Genomic DNA, 25316 nt, shown 5'->3' on the forward strand with positions numbered 1-25316 from the left:
TGATGATGAGTTAATGAGTAAAATATTTGTTCCTAAATATGATCCATAACTGTTGGGATTCAATTCAGTGGCTAATGTAGCCCTTCATCCTACCCTATTCATAGACTAAAACATTCATCAGAAAACACACACAAATACATTTATACGAGGTATATATATATATATATATATTTTTTTTTTTATAGCCTATATATATATTGTATTTCTAATATTTTATATATATATACCAGCGAGAGGACATCGGAAGCACTGAAAATGAATGGGGTTCAATGCTGGAACTATCAGTGGTTGGAACTAATGGGCGGGTCCATGACACGCGTTACTTCCGCATTCCTGAGTTACAATGGCGGTCTACGGGACTGTCATAACTCTCTGAATACATGGCTCTGGAACAGCTTATCCTCGGCTAGTGCTTCTGACGTTTGCCGCCGGCTCTGATCTCTCTAGTCTAGTGGATAAACCTTGACGTATAATTCGTCTTGTGTGTAAGTCTATCTTTCAGTGTTGCCAGATTAGAAATGTCAAAGTATCGTACCAAAACCTCAAAATTATCGTTTTTTGAGAAAAATTATCGTACACAAATCAAACGCATAAAATAAAGCTATTTTCCAACAATTTTATTTTTCACATCATTTTACAGCCAATTTAAACAAGCTGTGTAATACGCTCACACTATAATTGGAGGAAATCTGGCAACTTAACTTTTTTTTTTTTTGCCAAAGTGCAAAAGATATGCCAATAGTCCACATTTTGAACTAGACCATAATTTAACTATGATACAGAAAGAAAAAAAAGTGCACAATTGACACTAGAAACGTTCAAATTCTATCTCTGAATCGCTGTCATCATCGGATGCCACATCCACTTGTGCTGTGTTGGCAGATGTTGTTGGTTGGGGAATTTTACGGTATAGATTGGATGACGTCATTGAGCGCAGCATAGTGTTCGTCGGTTTGAAGGCGTGACACCCACCAGCATTCTTCACACACTCCGATGTGTGCAGGAGTCCATTCAGAGTGTCTGTAATGAGTTGGTTTCGTGGTTTTGTTTTGATTAGATTTACTTTTGAAAACACTCGTTCACATGACGCATTTGAGTGGGGAAACACAAGCACATCCAGAGCAAACTTTCCCAGTTCGCTGAACACAGCTTTCCCCTGGAAATCTTCCAACGTAGAAATATGATGCCAAAATTCATCGACATCCATTTCTTTCGTGTCTTCACTCAAGGCCATGACAGGCAATCGCCTCCACTGGTCATCAATGACTTGGAGATTGTCTGTGTCTGACATGTCAATCAGCCGTGGTACTTGTTCCATGAGGGGCAGCAGAGACGTGCGTTTGCATCTGTTGCAGTGGCAGGAGAAAGGCATACAAGGCGGGTCAAGAGAGCATCATCAAAATCAAATCGTTTTTTGATTTCCCCGCAGGCAACCTGTAGAAACTTCTGACAGCGCACATAAAAATCTGTCAGATTTGCTGGCAAAATTTTTGCCTGCTGCACATGCTGCATCACCTTTATGCCCAAGTACATTGAGCTCAGGGTGACCTTTGGACCATTATTGATGTCAATGTCTTTCAGTGGAGTGCGCAGGACATGGTCCCTATCCATGATCGTCAGAAGCAGATCTGTGTAAGTCTCGCAGACTTTGCTTCTCAATGAAGTGATAACCACCTTTTCACTCTGAAAATACTGATTAAGATCTGTGAATTTCGGTAGCACCCATTCAAGGAAATAATAGAAGAGGCGTAGTGACTGGTCATTGAGTGAGTGAAAAATGGTCTCCGCAGCAGTAAGTCTGGCCTCAAGCCACTGATCTGTGAAAAAAAGACGGAGAGCATCCCATTGTGCAGACACACGTTTTACAACGTCGTTCAGTGACAGCCATCTAGTCTGTGACGGCTTGAGCATTTTGTGGGGCTCAACATGGCAAAAATCTTGAAATTCGCGGAGTTGCGCGATACGTTTTGCGCTGTTTTTGAAGTACCCATAAATGTCTCTAGCTAAATCCTCACACCTGCGAGGGAGTTGTTTGCATGCCTCGCTTGCGCAAAGGTGCAGTGAATGGCACACGCAGCGCTGCACTGTGATGCCTGGAAGATCAATCCTGAGGCGGCTGGAGACAGAGTTGTGTTTCCCCATCATTGTGTTGCAGCCATCTGACCCGAACCCCACAATATTTTCGAGTGGTACACCTGCATCAGTGAATGACTTCATCATCTCGGCGTAAAGTCGTTCTGCAGTGGCTCCCTCTTTAGCATGTCTGTGGTCGTCTGTGTTCGAGAAGATTTGTACCAGTTTCCAAAATTTGGTCTGAATCTTCCTTGGTCCCTCATCAAAAAAACGAACAACTACACACAGCGTTTTTACATTGCCTATGTCAGTTGATTCGTCAATCAGAACACTGAATTTCTTTCTTTTAAGAATTTCTGTTAGACTTTCAGAATAACAATCCCCAATGACATGCTTGGTTATAGCAGTCGTCTTTGTGCGTCCAAGGGTCATATTTTGGGCTATTTGTGAATCGTGGAAAATATCTTTTAACACCAAGACCAAATGGTCTGAGATTCTCAGAGGTACGTTGTGCTCTGCCATGAACCCTGTTAATTTGATTTCAGCATTCTTCACAGATTCATCTAACTTTTGTTTTTCAGACGGTTTCTGTAGGCATTGTGCTATGGACCTTTGTGATGGGGCAAGATTTTTCTTTTTTTTCTGTATGTTTCTTGGACTTTTCGTGGTTTTTTAAAACCGTGATCTCTGCCACCATTTGGATGTTGCAACAATGACAGACTGCTTTCGCATCGTTTCCTGGGACCGGTTTTAGCCATCCTGCAAAAGTTGGATCTTTTTCCCACTCGGTCCTATATGTTTGTGGCCTATGCTTACTTTTCCGGTGCTCTTCAGACTCTGCCTTTCTCTTCGCTCCTCCACTGTCCTCACCTTTCCTTTCTGAGCTCATTTTTTTATCACTTCACTGCTTCGTTTTGTTTAGACTGATTTAACTGAACTGTCTTCTTCAGCAAAACTGTAGTGTAGTGTTGACGTGCGGGCGGACACCGTGTGGTGTGTGTGTGTGTGTGTGTAGGTGTGTGTGTATTACGTGCTTGCGTGCTGACAGGGGAGCCTGCAAAATGATTCGGGGTCAGAGAGAGAAGCGGTAGGATGTGTGTTTGGACGAACGACTGAAAACTCTGAAATTATCGTACATTATGGGATTTTTTTCATTATTGATCGTACATTGTACAGAGGTCAAAATTATCGTACAAATACGATAATTATCGTACATCTGGCAACACTGATCAGTGCGCGCCCACTTCAAACTCCTGTTTATGTTCAAACTTCGGCAGCGCTGTATCCGGAAGTGTCAATATATAAAAACTACAAACCCATGAAGCATTGCGGTTTAGGCGCGCTGACCTGATTGGTAAAACTTTTCTTTTTTTTTTTTTTTGGCATATTAGGACGTTGTAAGAAAGAAGAAACGATTGACATTCTTGTGCATGAAATGAGACAATCAAACAATTAAACTTATATTGTATATTTAAAATGTATGGTGTTTCATAATTTAAATTATTATAAATTAAACCTTGTTAATAGAGAGCAATGCTGCAAACAGGAATAGGGGAAACAGCTATGTTTATGATAATATTATCAATTATATCAATTATAAAATATCTGAAATTACATTTTAACTGTGGGATAAGTCTGGCCAGACATATGTGGGCCATATTTCTATATTTTATGTGTGAGCCAAATAAAACATTTAAACATGGCCCATTTTCTGTTTGTTTTCCCATACAGCCATGGCCCAAAAGAATGTTTTCCCATACAGAAAAGTCATATATTCACAAATATGTGAAACACAGTAAAATATATTGAAATACATTTTGAAAATATATTTTTGTTAAATAACATGTTAACATGTTCACTGTAAAATATATTTTACAGTGTTTCACATAATATATTACTTTTCTGTATGGGAAAACATTGGGATTTTACTCAAAAACATTTTAAAAGGATTTTAAATGTGGCTCAAGATTGGCCATATACGTATGGCCCACATATCTATATTTAACATCTGGGCCAAATACTCCATTTGACATCTGGCCCATGTCATGGGTGCCGTCTTAAATCCAGTGCCATCTCTGCCAAACCCGGGCCATGTTTGGCCCACATGCTGTATGCCAGTGCCGGATGAATGCCAGCTGTGCCAGACACATGCCAAATCTGGGCCAGAATTCTTTGCTACCTGGGATGCTTCCCCTGTTGAAGATCGGTAACACACGGCCCAAACCACACCAAAAACTACCACAAACTAAAAACAAACAAAGACAAAAAAGGCGGAAAACACAAAGATATTTCGACACAGAAATCAACTTCACTCACCACACTCACAATACAACACTCACACACTCAACACCCACACTGGAAGAGAGAGAGAGAGAGAGAGAGAGAGAGAGAGAGAGACAGATGCTGCAAGATGCCGGGGTTGCTGTTAGGAGACATCGTTCCCAATTTTGAAGCCGATTCCACTTTTGGAAGATTAAAACTTCATGATTTTCTGGGGGATTCGTAAGTGATGCGATCATGTGTGCTTGTGAAATGAGTGTGTGTTGTTTGTTATGTGTTGTTCATCATAGATTACAATACCGCAGTTTTATTCTCAAGAGCAACTTCCTGAGGTCACATCCAATATTCCCTCTTTTCTCTCCTCCTCTGAGTTCTTCTGATTATTCAGTATTGGTTATTGGTGAATTGTGTGGCTTTGGATATAAGATGCGTTTCTCTTGTAATGTCCTCACAATGGACAACATGTGCTAGTCAGGACGCTTTGATAAAACCGTACATGGTCAAAGCCGTTGTGTATTCCTGTGTGGTGATTGTGTTTGTAGGTCAGGCGTACGTGACTCGAGACGCCACTGTTACCGCATCTTCAGCTTCATGCAAACGCTGACACGGCTTGACACACATAAAGAGCAGAGTCAACAAAACACTCTGTGTTGAACGCTATTTCTGAGAACACACACACACACCTGTTTCTCATTCCCTGGACTAGCGTAGCACTGAGCATGCTTGGCTCACTGAAGTTTTGTCTTATCACGGCTAATATTTGCAAGCATAGTTTCACCTGTGTTCTGCCCCTTGGACTGTTTATGATTCTTGCTGGCTGTATTTTTACCCTCCTCTGTTTGATATTGACCCCGTTTGTTTGATCCCTGCCTCAATTTTTCTCCTGTTATGTCCTCGATTGCTGATTTGCACACGCTGCTGCTTGTAGATCTCTCTGTTAATCTGTATTACAGAGGCCTGCATATGTCCTCCGAGTCCTCGTCACAGTCTGACAAACTGAATCAGCTTTTGGCCTGTCCTCACTTTCTGAGACCCTGTTTCAGGGTCAAGACTGAAACATCCAATAATGCAGAATATGCAATGATAAATATTTAATTGATGAGTTGTTAATATATATAACAATACAAATATATGTGTATGGTTTTACAGCTAAATTCAGCATATTGACACACAATGATAACTGCAAATCCACCTTTCGCTGACTGGAGTCCAGTTGTTTCTGTGAATTGCAGCGATCCATTTGCTCCTCTTTCTATAGCAGTCTGTAAAAATATACCTCCGATATTTTGTCAAATCTAGTTGTACAGTAAATCGCAAAGCTCTCTCCCACTTTATATGTGTTGTGTTTGTTTTTCGCGGCATTCACGCTGAAAACAAATACAGCCGCTCAGTCTTTTTGCCGCTCACTGTGAGGAACCGCAGGCACTGACGGTGACGTCATGACCCTCTATAGGTAAGCGTTTGGGACTAAGTTTTGGGTTTAGTGACATCAGACTCTGTTATGCTGAATGTTTTGCAGTGATGGTGAAGCTGTAAATGATGCACTAAACAGCTGCTCTTTACTAGAGTTACTGAAACAGAGAAACTCAGTCACAAATGCTCATGGTGTTTTTATCTCTCTAAGCATGTGTTCACAGGCCTTTCCGCTTTTATGACATTCTAGGAATCTTTTATTAATCAATGATCTTGGGTTGGTTATTCATGTATTGAACATCAAAACACTCATAGTCATAAGTCACTGATAAAATGTCTTCAGCAAATGGAAATGGACCCACTTCACATTTCAGTTCTCAAAGTTGTAGAAACTTCTATAGTGGCGAAAGTAAACTACAACAAATACGATTTCTGAGTTCCCATTTGCTCTAGTCTCTATGACATTACAGAAGAGGAAACTGTGGAGAGATTGATTGTGTTGGTCAGAGGAAAGAAAGATATTTCTGTCACTCCCTCAGCCGCTGTGTTAGAAACACACTGCCAGCGTTAACTACTTTACTGACATTTAATACCAACTTTCAAAAATAATCTTTTGTGATTTCTTTATTTAAAAGATACAACGCACATTAATCAACATGAGTACAAAGTCCAACATGTAAATGTGCCAGATTTAGCCATACAGGCTAATTTTCATCGGCAGTCCCTATAGCAGGTTGATGATTAAAACAATAAATGCACTAAAACAATACAATAAATACATTATATATATATATATATATATATATATATAAAATAGACAGAAGTAAAAGTGTATAGACACACATTAGAATGCATCAACAACACATAAGCACACTATCGCGATGAATACAAACACATTATTCTGTATTATGGCAGCTGTTTTATTCTGTATATAATAATCTTTTTACGTAATTATATAATTAATAATTATTCTGAATAATCATTTAAAAATGTAATGTACATTTATAACACAAAGTATAGCGTTATAAATGCACATTTATACATCAATGAGTCAGACTGAAAACTCCTGTAATAATCTAGTGTTTTCTATACAAACAGTGTATATGTGTCTATGACTCTAAAACATGCAATGCACAGAAATCCTGTAATTCTTAAAATGTGTTTATGACTCTTACTCAGATATGTATGAATGCTAGCCTGACTTCGTCATTGTCACGAAACTGCTCAGAGACACGGCGGTTAAGATCCAAATGCAGCTTTAATAGGGACAATCCAGACACGTAATCCAATAAACAGGCAAAGGTCAAATACACAGGTATTATATGGAAAGAAGCGTAAATGGATGGAGAAGCATAATTTACTACAAAGTTACGTCTTAGTTTGTGCTTATCTTGGTGAAAGCCGATTACAAATCAGCATGAAGTTTTAACATCTACTCTCGTGTAATGGAAATCAAGCTTAGAGATAAAAGGCAGTTTAGAGATCGGTCGATAGTTACTGCACATTTCTGAATCAAGATGAGGTTTCTTCAACATAGGTTGCACAATTGCTGGAACGACACCTTTGGCTAAAGAGCTGTTTGTGATAGCGGTTACCATTTGACAAATGGTAGAAAAGCATCCTTAAAAAGATGAGCCGGGATAATATCTAGAACCAGATCAAGTAGAGATTATATCAGCTATCTGAGTTGTAGAGACTGGTTTAAAGTGACATGGTTCAGAGAAAACAATGGAGCTTCTAATATCATCATTTTTTGAGTGACATATTTTTAAAAATGTTCACAAAGTTCAGAAGAGATAAAATATTCCTAGTTGGTGAGTTTAGAATAGAGTTAAATGGATCAAACAGGACTTTTGGTCGCTTTGCGTTGTCAGAAATTAGTTTAGAAAATAAATTTTGCCGCCTTTTCTGCTGTTTGATAGTTGATCAAACTTGATTTTAAAATGTCAAATGAAACCTGTAGCCTATCTTCTTTCCACTTTCCCTCCACTTTTCAACACTCTTGTCTGAAAGCGCTGGTGACATCATTTAACCACGGCTGGCCAACAACCTTCATCTTTTTACGCTTATCACAATTTTGACTAAGTCATAATCATGAGATTAGAATCTAAATTTTGAAATTAAAAGACAAAATTAGGACATACTAATTATAAGATTATAATTTGGAATTATGAGAAAGTCAAAAATATAACATCAATTTATACTTTTGACTTACCAAATAATTGTACTACATACTTGTATACTAAATACACACTTTCGATGTCGTAATTTCATATTTGTGATTTACAAAGCATGATTTATTGTATTGTTATGTGGCGTAATGGGCTTCTGTCCCAGTTCTGTCATTCCCCTTGAGTGACCTGAGTTCTCCTCGTCAGCTGGGGCGTCCTGTTCTCTCATCCTCGAGACTTCACTCCTGTCTGCACCACTGAACTCGGCAGAGCAGCTCAACTCAGTCCAGAGTTCAGCAGACGCAACGTCAAGCTGATGGCGCTCTCCGTCGACAGTCTGGAAGACCATCACGGCTGGAGCAAGGTTCGCTTCTTTCAGTCTGTAGCGTCTCTCTCTGAATGAAACGCTGCTGATGAGTCTCCATGGATGATTTCAGGACATCTTGGCTTACAATAACGCGGAGTCCGGAAGCGAGTTCCCTTTCCCACTCATAGCGGATGCTGGGAGGCATCTGGTGGAGACGCTGGGCATGGTGGAACCAAAGGAGAAGGATCAGACCGGGATGCCACTCAGCGCGCGATGCGTAAGTGCTCTGCACACGTGAAGAAAGCTTCAAGAACAGAGCAAATTACAGTAACACTTTAGTTTAGGGTCCAATTCTCACTATTAACTAGTTGCTTATTATGTCTATTACCCACATAGCAATTTTTTTCTGGCCCAGCTCCGGCCCACACAATCACTTTTCCCTCGGCCCAAATACCGCAAAGAATGACGGTACTGAAGTGGGCCAGAACTGGATTATAGACAAGGGTCACACATGGGCCATAACTGGCCCGAATCTCAGCCAGTTAATCACCCTTAACTGGCCCTGAACTGGGCCAAAACAGGTTTTATTATTTGTACCAATTCTCAGCCATAAGTTAACCATATCGACACCACCCTTTAACCAGAAACCCCAAAACTTGAGCCATAACCCAGCCTAATCTTACCCAAACCATATGAACCCAATCCTCGGCCCAAGTACCGCAAAGAATGACGGCGCTGAGGTGGCCCAGAACTGGATTATAGACAAGGTTCACACATGGGCCATAACTGGCCCGAATCTCAGCCAGTTAATCACCCTTAACTGGCCCTAAACTGGGCCAAAACAGGTTTTATTATTGGTACCAATTCTCAGCCATACGTTAACCATATCGACACCACCCTTTAACCAGAAACCCCAAAACTGAGCCATAACCCAGCCTAATCTTACCCAAACCATGTGAACCCAATCCTCGGCCCAAGTACCGCAAAGAATGACGGCGCTGAAGTGGCCCAGAACTGGATTAAATACAAGGGTCACACATGGGCCATAACTGGCCCGAATCTCAGCCAGTTAATCACCCTTAACTGGCCCTGAACTGGGCCAAAACAGGTTTTATTATTTGTACCAATTCTCAGCCATAAGTTAACCATATCGACACCACCCTTTAACCAGAAACCCCAAAACTTGAGCCATAACCCAGCCTAATCTTACCCAAACCATGTGAACCCAATCCTCGGCCCAAGTACCGCAAAGAATGACGGCGCTGAAGTGGCCCAGAACTGGATTAAATACAAGGGTCACACATGGGCCATAACTGGCCCGAATCTCAGCCAGTTAATCACCCTTAACTGGCCCTGAACTGGGCCAAAACAGGTTTTATTATTTGTACCAATTCTCAGCCATAAGTTAACCATATCGACACCACCCTTTAACCAGAAACCCCAAAACTTGAGCCATAACCCAGCCTAATCTTACCCAAACCATATGAACCCAATCCTCGGCCCAAGTACCGCAAAGAATGACGGCGCTGAGGTGGCCCAGAACTGGATTATAGACAAGGTTCACACATGGGCCATAACTGGCCCGAATCTCAGCCAGTTAATCACCCTTAACTGGCCCTGAACTGGGCCAAAACAGGTTTTATTATTGGTACCAATTCTCAGCCATACGTTAACCATATCGACACCACCCTTTAACCAGAAACCCCAAAACTGAGCCATAACCCAGCCTAATCTTACCCAAACCATGTGAACCCAATCCTCGGCCCAAGTACCGCAAAGAATGACGGCGCTGAAGTGGCCCAGAACTGGATTAAATACAAGGGTCACACATGGGCCATAACTGGCCCGAATCTCAGCCAGTTAATCACCCTTAACTGGCCCTAAACTGGGCCAAAACTGGTTTTATTATTGGTACCAATTCTAAGTTAACCGTTTCAACACCACCCTTTCAAACCCCCAAACTGAACCATATCCCAGCCTAACCCTACCCAAACCATGTGAACAAATAAGTCACAGAAAATTTCTATATTTTATTCAATTTAAATTTTATTTAACAATAATACCACAAATAAATATTACAGCTAGAATTGTGTAACAGTGTGAAGGCTATTTTATTTTGTACATTCCAAGTGTAACATCTTTTTACAACCTGTAAAAGCCCTTCCTCTCACTCCCCCCATACCAACAGTCTGTCAGGTTTTCTTGCCCAACCAGTCCTGTAAAAAAAAAAAAAAAAAAAATTAACATTGAAAATGCATCAACTATTCCATATTTACCAATATAGGATACTAATGTAGCTCTAAAACTCATTTGTATTAATCATCTTGTTAGATCATGGAAAGTGAGTGCCTTAGGCCAGAGTTTCAACTCCTTACAGTCTTTAGAAATAAAATAACATCCACTCAAACAAACAGACAGGAATGGGGGAGCAACTTACATATCATTGATTATTGTTTACAATATGAAAGGAGGGGAAAAAGACAACTTTATAGAGTCGTTCATTCTTTATAATGCCCAATATGTTGGAAGAAAAACATTGCCATGCGTCAATGGTTAGCACCTGGTTCAGTTTTGGCCAATTGAAAAGTTGCCAATTGTTTATTGCATTTAAATTAACCTCTAAACATTACCCAGGTTGAGAACTATTATTTTAGACAAAAAATAAAAATTATGTGATCAATTTCATTCTTTCAATGTAGATATTTTAATAGTACAGTATTATTATTTTCTCTCAATCGCCTACGAATATATCATACTGAAATGACTAGCAATACATGACGAGCAAAAATAAATAAGCAGTCTCACAAATAAAAAAAACATGGAGCATGTCCTTTTCATGTGAAACAAGCCACGATTAGATTTAGATATCATACAATTATACAACCACTGAATCACTTTCAGCTGTATAAGTCAATCGCGGTTGCTAGATTTGCTGTGATCTTCCTATAATTTTAAAAGCATTAACATTACATTGTTTCGCACACATGAAGCACAGGCCTCGCCTCGGACGTTCCGCAGGGCCGGTCTATCGCACATGATCGCACCCCGTTCGCGTCTATAGGCATTCTCATGTTCAGGGGCAACTGAATCAGCTACCAGGCAAAAGTTCACTTCAATAAAGAAAAAAGTGGCATCCGAGTTTGAAATGAGGTATTAAAAAAGCGCCAAAAAGAGAGTGAACTTCACTTACCCGTACAGCGGTTGTCTGAAATGTCTTCTTCTTCTTCAATCTTCAGCGGGAGAAATTTCAAAAGACGCATCACGTGAACCAACCAGAAAAGCTGCTGTTACCATGGAGATCGCGCCGAAATAAAACAATAGTTGACTGCAGTTTCGAAGAAAAAAATCCAGATATTACATTTTTAACATGATTTTGTGGTGCTTAAAATAAAAAGTATGGAAAACTTAGACTTGGATGTGGATTCGTTTTTTTATTTTTTTATTACAAATTTATATATAAAAAAACAAATTCAAATAAATAATAGGTCTAATACTTAAAAAAATCATGTTAGTAAATGTATATTTTTTAATGATACAGCATTTTGTAAACATTGCTGAAAACTAAATACTATATTTATTCATAATCATTTTTTTAAACAATTGGACATATATTTTTTCACTGACTCATTTAAGTCAATTAATATTATTATTATTTATTATTAAAATCTTAACACCTTTTTCAGAGGGGTCGGGGTGGGGTATAATCTTGCCTTGAAAATATAGTAGCAGGCTTATAATTGTCCAGTACACAGAATATGGCCCATAATCGCTACACTGATCTGGGCCACATACCTCCCATCCACAATCGGCCCAAAAGTTGTCTGCCGTCATGCAGTGCCATCATTGCCACACTTGGCCCACAGTTGGCTGACAAGATGTGGGCCACACACCTCCCATCCACAATCGGCCCAGAAGTTGTCTGCCGTCATGCACGCAGTGCCATCATTGCCACACTTGGCCCACAGTTGGCTGACATGATGCATGCCATTGCCGGCAACACGCCAGCAGTGCCATGATGAGGCCACATTTGGGCCAAGTCTGTTTGCTATGTGGGTATTAGGATTGGCTGTTTGTTAAGCACATATTAATGCCTTATCCTGCATGACCATATTACATCCTTAATTCTACCCAATACCCAAACTTAACACCTACATTACTGACTATTAATAAGTGGAGGAGTTTATTGAGGCAAAAGTCATAGTAAATAGTTCATTAAAATTCTGATCACAATCAAGGACTTAATCAAACCTGCACTTTCAGTCCGTCAGTGTCTGGTGTCCAGAAGCATTCAGACTCTTGTAATGTCTTCATTGCTGTCTTCATTGAAAAGGTCCTGTAAAGGCATTATAATTATCTCTGTGAAGGCCTTTTTATTTTATATATGTATTATTATATATATTATTTCTTCAGCCCATGAGATCAGACTAACCGAGGCTCCTCCGCCATGTCTACTCTCCATCCTGCTTCGCATGCTTGATGGTTTACTGTATCAGAGTTGAACAGAACTGAGAAGGTTTGGGTCATTGGTTTGGACAGAGCCAAAAAGCCTTCACACTGCACTGATTGATTTCTTAACGTGTGCATTTTTCGTTCAGGTATTTGTGATTGGTCCAGATAAGAAGTTGAAGCTGTCCATTCTCTATCCTGCAACAACGGGACGTAACTTTGAGGAGATTCTGCGTGTTGTCGACTCTTTGCAGTTAACGGCACACACCCGTGTGGCTACACCTGTGGACTGGCGGGTGAGAAATGTCAAGCCTGGTGTGTGTGGAGTGTGTGTGTCTGGTCCTTCATCAGTGTGTAGTGAGTGACGCTCATCTGCTGTTGTTTGAAGCCTGGAGACAGTGTTATGGTGCCGCCCAGCATCCCTGAGCAGGAGGCCGTGACGCTCTTCCCCGCTGGAGTTTACACCAGAGACCTGCCCTCCGGGAAGAAGTACCTGCGCTACACACCTCAACCAAACTCCCATCAGGAGTGAATGTGCAGACAGCGGATTTGTGGCTTCGGTGATGCCGTGTGTGTGTGTGTGTGTGTGAGCAACTGTTAGTAAAACACCAGCGCTGTTCTCAAAGCAAGAGGCAAAGTCCTCACATGTTACAGACACAAATTACAGGTTTAATAAACATCACTGACACTTACAACACAATAAAAATAAACAATACAATTAAAATTTGTGTTTTTACATTTTAAATGTTATGTTTTATTTATTCAAACTATGTATTTCATCAAATTTTGTATTTCATAAATAACAAATTTCTACTTGAAATAGTTCAATATAGTTCAAGTATAGATTTTAAAACGCATATATCTCACATATACAGTATACATCTCGTGTGTGTGTCAGGGCTCTCAAGTGCCAATGATTGAGCGTGACAGTCACTCATTTAGGTGTTTTGTCACGCACTCTCGCCACATATTGTATTTCTCACGCAGAAAAACTATTTATTATTTAATATGACTGCAGCGCCCCGAATGTCTCTGGCCGCTTCTCTCACTGTGGACCCGGCAGGAATCAAGTCCGTCTCCCTGGAGTTCTTACTCGAGCCTGATCAGCCAATCAAAGAAAAGAAAGGGGCTACACAATAGAGTGCCGAAGTTACGACGTCACTCTGTAGGCCAAAACGCGGAAGTGAGTTAGCATTTTAGCACTACGGTTCCCTCGCTCTAATGCCTATGGGATTTTTGAATGGGTTTTTGCTAAATCGCCTGAAATAAGGTCTGTGGTGAACAAAGCCTCTAAATATTTTCACGTTTTGATCTATGACATAGAACACACAGTTATAACCTGCTTGTGGTTTTTTAAACTTTATTGTGTCTGATTGTGTTTTTTAAAATCTTTATATAGGCTTCAAAATGTATAAATTTTGGATAAACTTGTAAAGATTATCTTGCTAGACAAAACCTGTAAGGGTCACAACTCTTGAACACAGATCTTATTTTTTGCGATTTTCCAAAAGTCTATGGGGAAAATGCATTGCTTTTCGACCGAGGGAACCCATGCGCCGCTAGCTTCCGAGTTGTCCTACAAAGTGACGTCAACAGTTCGGCACTCTATTGCCAATCAGAAAATAGCACTATTGTATCTGGGTAAGATTTAACCCAACAACCACTGAAAAAAGCATATCCTGGAATTGTTCATGTGATTCTACTACAACATCTTCGAAAGTTTCGTTCCCCCACAGAGGAAACCACTGGACCTCGAGCATCACTATAGCACTGAGTCACTCATGATCTCCTGTTTTAATGTTACAACAAACTCACAACCTGTTTGACACAAAATGTTTCCCAGATAATTAGCATCAGTTTTTCACGAGTATCTGTAACTTAGCCAACAGTTTTACAGCCTGTTCACTGAGAACACCTGCTCAGAACTAGTCATATTTACATTAGCAATCGATGACTGACATATTATAAACATTTCTCTCCAATTAGCACTAAATAAATTAAAGTGTTGATGTCGATGTTATAGGTCACTTATAAAAACATGTCATATTTTATAATTATATCCTGGCCATGGATGCATTAATATTTGCATCTTTCTTTCAAAGATGTCAGGTAAAAAGCAATTAAAGTTCCCATGAACCGGAAGGTGCAAACGACGGTATCAAGAGAACATAAGCTTGATTAGTGTGTGGACCCACATTAAAATTAAATAATAGCATTAAGTAAAGATCCGTCCTAATTGCCAGCCGTAACCTATCCGGATATTTATAACAATCTCGTTCAGTATCCGTATAACGTACAAACTACAATTTACCTCAACAAGGCAACATGAACGACACTCGTCTCATTCGTGGAGGTGGAAAAACAAGTGCTTTGTGACATGCAAGATTTGTTGTATTAAAATGTAAGTGCTAAAGAAAAGGCATGAGAGTCGGTTGTTTTTGTCAATTTTAAGTTTTCGTTTAAATTGTTTGTGATTTTAATATAAGTACATGGTTACATATTTGACCACTTGCTTGAGCAACTTAATATATAGAAGTAATGCATGGGATAATTGGCTTACGTTGTTGAAATAGAGAGTATGTGTTAAAATAACAATAGTGAGTAGCGGGGTGTTTGTGGTTCAGCCGTGGATCAGTTTTACACTGCAAACACAGCATATTTAAAGCACTTGCGTCCTGCTTCTGTGCCGTATACACACCGTACACGCATTGCACACGGATTATGTGTGAAACCTGTGGTAAAATGATAGGAACAGACTTTTCTGTGGGGAGTTGGCTGAAAGTTTAGCCTATTTACCCTAGTTATAGCCTCTCCTGCGCTGTCTCAACCCTGTCTCCTTCCCTTCACGTTTTCTGACAGTCAGTATCTTATCGCATAAAAACTAACTCTGATGTTCTTATTGCTGTTGTTAGAACAGCCGTGTATTACACAACACCATCACGCTGTTTAAAAAAACAAAAAACAGTGAAAATATGGATAATCCCGACGCTACCTCGCTTGTCCATTGACAGACTGACAGTTTCCGTGGTTTCTATGTCAACAAAATGGCCGCCGCAAACACTGGGGATATTCAAATGAAATGACCCATCATAACATTGATCAGCTCTACCAAACTTGATTGTCTTTTTTCATGAATAAACAAACACTGTTATGTTGTCTTGATTGATACTGTGAAGCAGCTTTGATACAATCTGTATTGTGAAAAGCACTATATAAATATATTTGACTTGACTTGACATGACGCAGATCGAATAAGGTCTATAGTGTGACTTGTTTCTCCATATAAAGTTGAATCAGCTTTTTTAATAAAAGATGTTGGTCCATCTAACACTTTTGCAGGATCTTCTAAACGAGACAGTTTTGGCCAGAAGAACTGGACCTTTGAGTGATAAATCCCTCATGAGACACATATCAAATCTCTTCTTCATTTTCACCATAAGAGGTTGGAGATTAGATTGACTCTGTTTCATGTTTCACAGTATCAAAGGCTTTGTACTTATAAATAAAATGTAACTATTATTGGTTATATAATATTTATAATCAATTAAATCTAAGATTAATGGAATATCGTTACTAATGTGTCGTCCTTGTATAAAACCAGACTGACTGTCATCTATTATTGTATCTAAACATAACTTTATTCTTTGATATAAATATGAGACGACACTTTGTCATGATTATTAATGAAGGTTTTCGAGTCTCTAAATTGTCAAGAAGCAAACAGTCCTTATTGGGTTTAGGGAACAATGTCATTAAGCCTTGACACAAAGTTGGGGGAAGTCTACAAGTTTCTATCGCCTCTTTAAAAACTAATAATAAGAATTCAGAAATGTAATCTTGAAATGCTTTATAAAATTCATCATTCTTTGGGCATTTATGATCTTGAACGTACTAATGTTCTTTGTTAATTCTTCTAGGGATATGTCTTGATCACAAATGTCCTTCTGAGTTTCATCAATACTTTGAGCCACACTTTTAATACAGGAGAGAAAATATGAGCTCTGACAACTGTTGTGTTCGAGCATAGTTTTATAGAAACATCTTCCACAAAATTACACATTTCTTCACAGATCTGATCATTAATTTTGAGTTTATTCTGTTAACTCTAACATTTCTTTTTTCTAAATTATGAAAATACTTCATATTCCTTTCACCAGCTCTATCCATCTTCTCCTAGAACGAATAAAGGCCAAATTTAGATATATATTGTCAGATACAGCTTGTAATTCAAATAAAATATTGATGTCAGCTTGTGATTGCTATTTTTTTCCATAGATAGAAATGATTCCCTTGAGTATTTTATCGTGTCTCATTATTTTTTCCTGAGATAATACTTTATCCCTTTCAATAGCCGTATTACAGATCTGAAATGTTGTACAGGGGTTGGACAAAAAAACTGAAACACCTGGTTTTACTACACATTAACTTGTTAGAATGGTGAGGGCCTCATTTTGCATCCAAATACAGCACCAATTCATCTTAGGAATGACAGATAGAAGTCCTTCACAGTGACCAGAGGGATTATGAGCCGTTCCTCTTCCAGAACAGTGTCCAGGTCACTATGATGCTGGTGGACTCGCTCCTCCAAAACACCTCAATAATATTCAGATCTGGTGACTGTCAGACCATGGGAGATGTTCAACGTCACTTTCATCTTCATCAAACCCTTCTGTCACAAGTCTTGCTGTGTGTGTTGGTGCATGATCATGCTGATACACGGTTTGAGCATCAGGTGCTCATGATCCTCTAGAAGGGTTTGGTAGTCCTCGGCAGTGTCGTGTCCATCAAATACAATCAGGATTGTCATGATATTGGAGCTCAAACCATCACTGATCCACCCGTGCTTCACTCTGAAGATTGGCCGCCAGGCATATAGATGTGAAACCTCCAACATTGGCCAGTGTTTCAGTTTCATTGTCCAACCCCTGTATATTCCCAATGTTTGCCATATATTTTGCTTCTATCAAATTTTCATGTATATTTTTTTGGGCTTTTTCTTTGAAGATTCTGTCACTCAAAAGTGTGTTATTTAATTTCCAGTAATTTGGCTTATATTGTATTGATCTACCCCTTATTCATAGTACTAAAGTAATGAAATGATGATCAGGAAAGTCTGAGGTCTATTTTGGTTTCTTCCACATTGTCCAGCAACTCATTTGAAATAAGACAGAAGTCAATCCTGGATCTCTTAGACACATTTATGTTATTCCAAGTGAACTGGATTTGCTGTGGATTTTGAAGTCTCCATATGTCTCAACAGTTTAAATGCAGACATAGATTATTAAACTCTCCATATTTGCTTCCCGATCTTTGAGGTTGACAGTCTCTGATGGGTCACTTGTTATGCAGTTCCAGTCTCCCCCGAAATTAATTTAGCGTTGATGAACGAATTCAAGCCATTTATTTATGCAAAAAGGTGTGTGTTATATATGGTCACTATTATTATGACCATATAACCCAAAATGAAGTAATTCTCCATAAATTCAATAACTAGAATAACCCATCTTCCTGAATCATGAAGAGTTTCCCTGAAAGGAGCCTTTAATACGGCAACGCTTGCAGATTTACTGTTTCCAGAAGACATCCAGATATTGTTTCCACACTGATTTCTCCAGAAATTAACATCTGAAGATAAGGCATGTGTTTCTTGCAGAAAATAAAAATCTGCCTTGAAAGTTTTACAGAATAAAAATACAGCTTTCCTCTGAGTCTGTTCTCGTAGACCCCTCACATTAAGTGAATAAAATGACAAACAGAACAAGTTCACTAAAAAGAAAAGAGAAAACCTTGAGATCTAGATGTAACAAAGAGGGAAAATTATTTTCTTCACCTTTTGAAAACTGATCAGAACAAGCAAACTTTGGATTATAAATCTGACCTTTGACCTGTCAAAGTGTCACGGAGCCATCTGCGTCAGCACCAGACACCATCACTCCGCCCACTCGTTCCGGTTCCCCGGACTACTAATCACCCTCACCTGCCTTCATCACCTGTCTTCACTTCCCATTACCAATCACCAGCAACATAAAAGACTCACCCACTCAGCCCCTCATTGTCTGGTCTCGTCTATACTCGACTACAGACTCCGAACCCGCTGTATAGCTTTGCCGCTACTTACCCGCTTTGGAAGCCACACTCTCCGGTCCGTCTTCAACCCGTTCCCGTTCCCGGTTCCGCCCGGATCCTCTCGACTCCAGTCAGCCCCTCCGATCCATCCAGCCTCCACTCCCGGTCATCCATCCCTGCCAAGAGATAAGAGACTGACCTTCTGTCTACATTCGCTCATTGACATAATCTGCATCCTTACTACTCACCCTGCTGTGTTCATAGACTGTTCATTCCAATAAACCCCATTGATACTTACCTGTCTGTGTTCTTCTGGTTCGTGACAGAAGACCAGACCCTCAATATGCTTCAACCACCACCCAGCACTACTTCCGCGGCGAATCCGCCACCACCACCCGCCATACCCCGGACCAGTTCATCGACGCTCGCTACAGCCACCGCGTCCACTTCTTCCGCATCTGCCTCTGTAGGTCCCATGGCCCAACCAGCGCCCTTCGCAGGCGAGGAGGGGGGATGCAGCGGCTTCCTATTGCAGTGCGAGCTGTATATGGAGATGAATCCTGCCTCGTTCCCCACTGAGCGCTCCAAGGTAGCATTTTTCATCTCTCTGCTCCGTGATCGAGCCCTGAGCTGGGCTCACGCCCTATGGAAGGATCGTGGCCCCGTCACTCAAACTTTTGCTGCCTTTACCAATCATTTCATCGAGGTCTTCTCCCAGTCTGCGCACGCCATCTCCGTGCAAGATCAATTATACCGTCTAAGGCAAGGGAGATCATCAGTTTCCTCATATGCACTCCAATTCAGGACACTCGCAGCCACCTTGGGATGGAACGAATCCGCACTCATCACCGCCTATCGGCACGGCCTCAACCCCGAGATACGTATGCAATTGGCCATTTACGACGACAACGTTGGCATCGAAAGCATCATCCAACGTTCCATCCGTATTGACCAACGCCGCACTGCATGCCAGCTAGATAGCCCTGCATACCCACCTCCTCGCCCTACAACATCTCACAGCCCTCCAGCACCCGAACCTATGGAGATTGGATCCGCCCGTCTCCCGCTCTCTGAGAGAAATCGTCGGATCACCAATGGCCTCTGCCTGTACTGCGGCACTGCGGGACACCTGTTGGCCACATGTCCGGTTCGTCCACCACGACCCACCGTGAGTACTATGCAGTTACCCCTACCCATTGCTACAGTTAAATATACTTCTGCCACTATCACTTATCGTGACCGTTCTCTTCCAGTTCAAGCGCTGATTGATTCTGGGTCTGCTGGTAACTTCATCGCCCTGTCCACACTCCGTCGACTCCATATCCATCAAAGAACCATTCCGCACCCCCTCCAAGTCCAGTCCATCCTAGGAAAACCCCTTGGTCGCGGGCGAATCGGACATCGTAGCCCAGACTTGAGGATGGAGATTGGCTGGTTACATCGGGAAGTCATCTCGTTTTTGGTGCTGGAGGGCTCCACGGCCGAGATCATCCTGGGACGCCCCTGGTTGGAAGCTCACTCACCCTTCGTCCAATGGTCCACGGGGGAGATACTGCGGTGGGGCCATGAATGTTTCCAGAACTGTTTACCCATCCTTCCGAAGCCTTCTTCTCCGTCCCCCACTCCAGTTATGACCGTACCTGTGTCAACCACCTCTATCGAAAGCCCCCCCGTCGAAGTCCAACCACGACTCCCCCCACCTTACCAGGCGTTCCAGGATGTCTTCGAAAAACAACTAGCGACCGTCTTACCACCTCATCGGCCATGGGACTGTGCGATCGACCTGCTGCCTGGGGCGGTGTTACCGCGAGGTAAGATCTACCCTCTGTCCATCCCCGAGCAGAAGGCCATGGAGGAGTACATCCAAGAGGCATTAGATCAAGGATATATCCGACCGTCCACCTCCCCTGCCGCGTCCAGCTTCTTCTTTGTGGGAAAAAAGGACGGAGGCTTGCGCCCCTGCATCGATTATCGCACTCTCAACCAATCCACCGTCAAGTTCCGATATCCCCTTCCTCTGGTCCCGGCCGCTCTGGAACAACTTCGTGGCGCCAAGGTTTTTACCAAACTCGACCTTCGCAGCGCCTACAACCTAATACGAATTCGTGATGGGGACGAATGGAAGACGGCGTTCATCACCCCTGCAGGGCACTATGAGTACTGCGTGATGCCCTTCGGCCTAGCCAACTCACCGGCCGTCTTCCAGGGGTTCATGAATGAAGTGTTCCGGGATCTCCTCAACCGGTTCGTCATAATCTACATTGACGACATACTCATCTATTCACCCGACCTGTCGACCCACATCCATCATGTCCAAACCGTCCTCCACCGTCTTCGAACCCACCAGCTTTTCCTGAAACTCGAAAAGTGCGAGTTCCACCAACACACCATTCAGTTCCTGGGCTACTACATCACCCCGCAAGGTATCTCCATGGACCAGAGGAAGGTGTCCGCAGTTACCAACTGGCCACTACCCTCCACTGTGAAAGAACTCCAACGCTTCCTCGGATTCGCCAACTTCTACCGCCGCTTCATTCAGAACTTCAGCCACATCAGCTCACCGCTCACATCTCTCCTCAAGAACGGGGCCAAGTCTCTGTCCTGGACCTCCCTCGCCACACAAGCCTTCACGGACCTGAAGAGAGCCTTCAGTTCCGCTCCTACCCTATCACTTCCCGATCCGGCGTTGCCCTTCCTCGTGGAAGTGGATGCATCCCTCACCGGGGTAGGAGCGGTTCTCTCCCAGCGGCAGGGGAATCCACCACGACTCCATCCATGCGCCTTCTACTCCAAGAAACTGTCCCCGGCGGAGCAGAACTACGACATCGGCAACCGGGAGCTATTAGCGATCAAGCTCGCCTTGGAGGAATGGAGGCACTGGCTGGAGGGAGCTCAGCATCCGTTCACCGTCATTACTGATCACCGCAACCTGGAATATCTCCGTGAGGCACGCAGACTCAGTCCTCGTCAAGCCCGCTGGTCCTTATTCTTCACTCGATTTAACTTCTCCGTCACCTACCGTCCCGGTCACAAGAATACTAAGGCTGATGCACTCTCCCGTATGTTTCAGCCGGATTCTACGCCTGCACGCCCCGAGACCATCCTCCCTCCAGCCTTAGTCGTGAGCCCCATTCATTGGAGTCTGGACGACCACATCGCCGAGGCCACCCAGCGCGAACCTGCTCCGCCGGGAGGTCCGGAGGGACGGGTTTACGTGCCCTCTCGCCTACGCCTGTCCCTCCTGGACTCAGTCCACACATCCCCGGGCTCTGGACACCCAGGCAGCCATCAGACTCTCTCGCTCGTTCAACAACGTTACTGGTGGCCCGGTATGACCCAGGATGTTTCCCGATACGTCAACGGCTGCTCAGTCTGTGCCATGGCCAAGGTACCCCGTCACCTCCCAGAGGGCAAACTGGTCCCTCTTCCTATACCCACCCGGCCATGGTCCCATCTCGGGGTGGACTTTGTCACCGACCTGCCTGAATCAGACCGTCACACCTGCATCCTCGTAGTGGTCGATCGCTTTTCCAAAGCCTGCAAACTGATCCCCCTACCTGGACTGCCCACCGCTTTCGAAACCGCTGAAGCACTGTTCCAGCAAATCTTCAGGCACTTCGGCATCCCTGAAGACATCGTCTCAGACCGCGGACCCCAGTTCATCTCCCGAGTCTGGAAGGCCTTCTTCAACCTCTTGGGCGTTACCATCAGCTTGACTTCGGGTTACCACCCCCAGTCCAACGGCCAGACTGAGCGGAAGATCCAGGAAATCGGGAGATACCTGCGGTCATACTGCCATGATCAACAAGACTGCTGGAGCCGGTATCTTCCATGGGCCGAGTATGCACAGAACTCCCTCCGTCAGACTACCACCGGACTTACCCCCTTCCAGTGCATACTCGGTTACCAACCACCCCTATTCCCCTGGTCTGGCGAACCCTCCGACGTTCCAGCAGTCCACCACTGGTTCCAGACGAGCGAGAGGGTCTGGGACTCAGCTCATATTCATCTTCAGCGGGCCGTCCGGAGACACAAGAACCAGGCCGATGCTCGAAGAGCCACCACTCCACTATACCAACCTGGGCAATTGGTCTGGCTCTCGACCCGGGACATCCGTCTCCGACAGCCTTGCCGTAAGCTGAGTCCCAGATACATAGGTCCGTTCGCCATACAGAGGCAGATTAACCCCGTCACCTATCGGTTATCCCTACCGGCTCACTACCGCATTGCACCCACCTTCCATGTATCCCTTCTCAAACCCCATACTAATCCTCTCACTCCTTCCTCCCCAGGGTCTGGTGCAGCGGACGTGCCCCCCCCTCCGGTAGATCCTGAAGACAACAACATATACCGAGTTCATGACATCCTGGACTCCCGACGACGGGGCGGCCGCCTGGAGTACCTCGTCGACTGGGAGGGGTTCGGACCGGAGGAAAGATCTTGGGTGCCCCGGGAGGATATACTGGATCCCACTCTACTCCAGGATTTCCATAATACTCACCCGGAGCGTCCAGCACCCAGAGGCCGTGGTCGTCCCCGTCGTCGGTCCTTTCCGCCAGCTGGAGCTGGCCGTGGGGGGGGGGTACTGTCACGGAGCCATCTGCGTCAGCACCAGACACCATCACTCCGCCCACTCGTTCCGGTTCCCCGGACTACTAATCACCCTCACCTGCCTTCATCACCTGTCTTCACTTCCCATTACCAATCACCAGCAACATAAAAGACTCACCCACTCAGCCCCTCATTGTCTGGTCTCGTCTATACTCGACTACAGACTCCGAACCCGCTGTATAGCTTTGCCGCTACTTACCCGCTTTGGAAGCCACACTCTCCGGTCCGTCTTCAACCCGTTCCCGTTCCCGGTTCCGCCCGGATCCTCTCGACTCCAGTCAGCCCCTCCGATCCATCCAGCCTCCACTCCCGGTCATCCATCCCTGCCAAGAGATAAGAGACTGACCTTCTGTCTACATTCGCTCATTGACATAATCTGCATCCTTACTACTCACCCTGCTGTGTTCATAGACTGTTCATTCCAATAAACCCCATTGATACTTACCTGTCTGTGTTCTTCTGGTTCGTGACACAAAGATTAAATATAACAGCACATCACTAAATGTATTTAGAGTACAACTGAACTTCTCATGAAAGTCCACAGGCAACTTCACTTTTAGATTGCATCAGAGCTGTCATTACATGTGTGTTTCTTTACCCTCAATGATGGCTCTGGCTGTGATGAAGAAGGCTCTTCTCCCTTGCTTCTTCCTCTTCAATCTGTGGCCACAGTTTAGTACGAGTCTCTTTGTCTTTCCTGGTCAAATCTTCGCCCAGTTTTAACTTCTTTATTTTTAGGAATTTCCACATTTCCAAACCTTTTCTTTGGTGGATCTTAATGCAGATCTTGTTCTCAGCGGTCGAGTTTTCCCATCCTCTCTCCTCCCGATCCTGTGGATACATCAGTTTGGGAGCGGATATCCTCTTCAGGATCTTGAATGACTCTTACAGATGTCAATCGCACGCTGTTTAACATCTTCTCCTTCCTCTGGCAAGACATACAGCCTCAAGTTCCTTCTGTGATAGCGTCCATTTCATTCAATGTCTTCTAGGCCTGTGATTCTCTTCTGATGGTCATCACTTGCAATTTAACCGTTTTTATTTCTGTTTTCATGTCTTGAAGAGAAACTCTGATTCCTTTAAAGCTTCGACTGTCTCCGCATTTTTCTTTATCAGGCCTGCAAGATTGTCCACGTTCTCTTTTATTTTTTCAGCTACAAGCCTGACGATGTTATCCTGCAGTTTGGAGAGTGTAGGTTCAACTTTACCTTTCTTTGCGACTGGAGCGACGGAGCGGACTCAGGAAGATGGACAATTCCTCTGTGGAAATTAGTGTAGGTGTGCATATCACCGGCTTTGACAACTTCCAGAACATCCTCAGTCACATCTCTGTTCTCAGTGGTGAATGAAAGCATCTTGTTTGTCTTTTTCCTCGATCTCTCTGCCTTTTCCCAGACAGCAAACTGACATTGAATCAACGTGGAAACGACGTCGCTCATGACATTGAAACAACGTTGATTTTGCTCATCGAATTAACGTTGAACCAACATCAGACGCGGCATTCTTCAAAGCTAAATGAAAATCGAAAATTGGTTTGCTTTCATAACGTTGAAACAACGCGTTGATTTCAAGTTGATTTTCCGTTAGTTTTTAAAGAATGACGCGTCTGACGTTGGTTCAACGTTAATTCGATGAGCAAAACAATGTCAGATCAACGTTGTTTCGATGTCATATTTCCACGTTGATTCAATGTCAGTTTGCTATCTGGGTTGTCTGTCATCATTTTTTTAAACAACTAGATAGTCATGCTTGAAAGGGAGTCCAAATTGTCCTGTTATGAAGACAGCAATATAAAGATATATTTCCAGTTGTTTGCACAGATCAGATTTACCGTTTAAGGTGAGAAAATCGTTTATCTTTGTCTCTGCCGCCATCTTGCGCCCCAAGGCTGCATCCTCCGAAGGCCGTATTCGAAGGCCGGTTGCTCATTGCGCCGTGACGAAGGCGAC

The 25316-nt window shown here is 43.0% G+C and overlaps 1 protein-coding gene across 1 annotated transcript; it reads left to right on the plus strand.

Annotated features, from left to right (window-relative positions):
- The first annotated feature begins 4459 nt into the window (after window positions 1-4459).
- Window positions 4460-13426, plus strand: LOC148997180 (peroxiredoxin-6-like). Its single transcript, XM_089118671.1, has 5 exons — window positions 4460-4575; window positions 8145-8301; window positions 8375-8521; window positions 12840-12986; window positions 13079-13426. Exons 1-5 carry the CDS (start codon window positions 4484-4486, stop codon window positions 13220-13222), a joined length of 687 nt encoding a protein of 228 aa, XP_088974797.1. The 5' UTR covers window positions 4460-4483; the 3' UTR covers window positions 13223-13426.
- Window positions 13427-25316: the final 11890 nt, after the last annotated feature.

Source organism: Pimephales promelas, chromosome 2 (genome assembly GCF_988280905.1).
Source record: "Pimephales promelas chromosome 2, fPimPro1.hap1.1, whole genome shotgun sequence".
NCBI classification, from domain to species: Eukaryota; Metazoa; Chordata; class Actinopteri; order Cypriniformes; family Leuciscidae; genus Pimephales; species Pimephales promelas.